The 224-nt window shown below is 62.1% G+C and overlaps 1 protein-coding gene across 1 annotated transcript in view; it reads left to right on the top strand.

The window, feature by feature from the left end:
- The window catches only part of DDX23 (DEAD-box helicase 23), a gene marked incomplete at its 5' end in the record, with an annotated part of 826 nt that extends 623 nt beyond the window's left edge, over positions 1–203 (top strand). The window contains one exon of the mRNA XM_010164755.1: positions 48–203. Coding sequence (XP_010163057.1) covers positions 48–203 — 156 coding nt within the window. The remainder of the gene's footprint in view (positions 1–47) is intronic.
- Between the last annotated feature and the right edge of the window lie 21 nt (positions 204–224).

Here is a 224-nt window from a genome sequence, read left to right as displayed (position 1 = left end):
CTCCCTGCCACAGAGGTGACATTGCTTAGTGTCCTGTTCTCTCACAGACTGTCATGTTCACGGCCACCATGCCACCAGCAGTGGAGCGCCTGGCCCGCAGCTACCTGCGTCGTCCAGCCGTGGTCTACATCGGCTCTGCTGGCAAACCCCACGAGCGGGTGGAGCAGAAGGTCTTCCTCATGTCCGAGTCGGAGAAGAGGTGAGGAGGGGGTCACTTGGGGGGG

The sequence above is a fragment of the Antrostomus carolinensis genome, unplaced genomic scaffold, assembly GCF_000700745.2.
Source record: "Antrostomus carolinensis isolate BGI_N321 unplaced genomic scaffold, ASM70074v2 scaffold46523, whole genome shotgun sequence".
Lineage (NCBI taxonomy): Eukaryota > Metazoa > Chordata > Aves > Caprimulgiformes > Caprimulgidae > Antrostomus > Antrostomus carolinensis.
The sequence above is the reverse complement of the archived record's forward strand: the minus strand, read 5'-3'. Positions and strand labels throughout refer to the sequence as shown.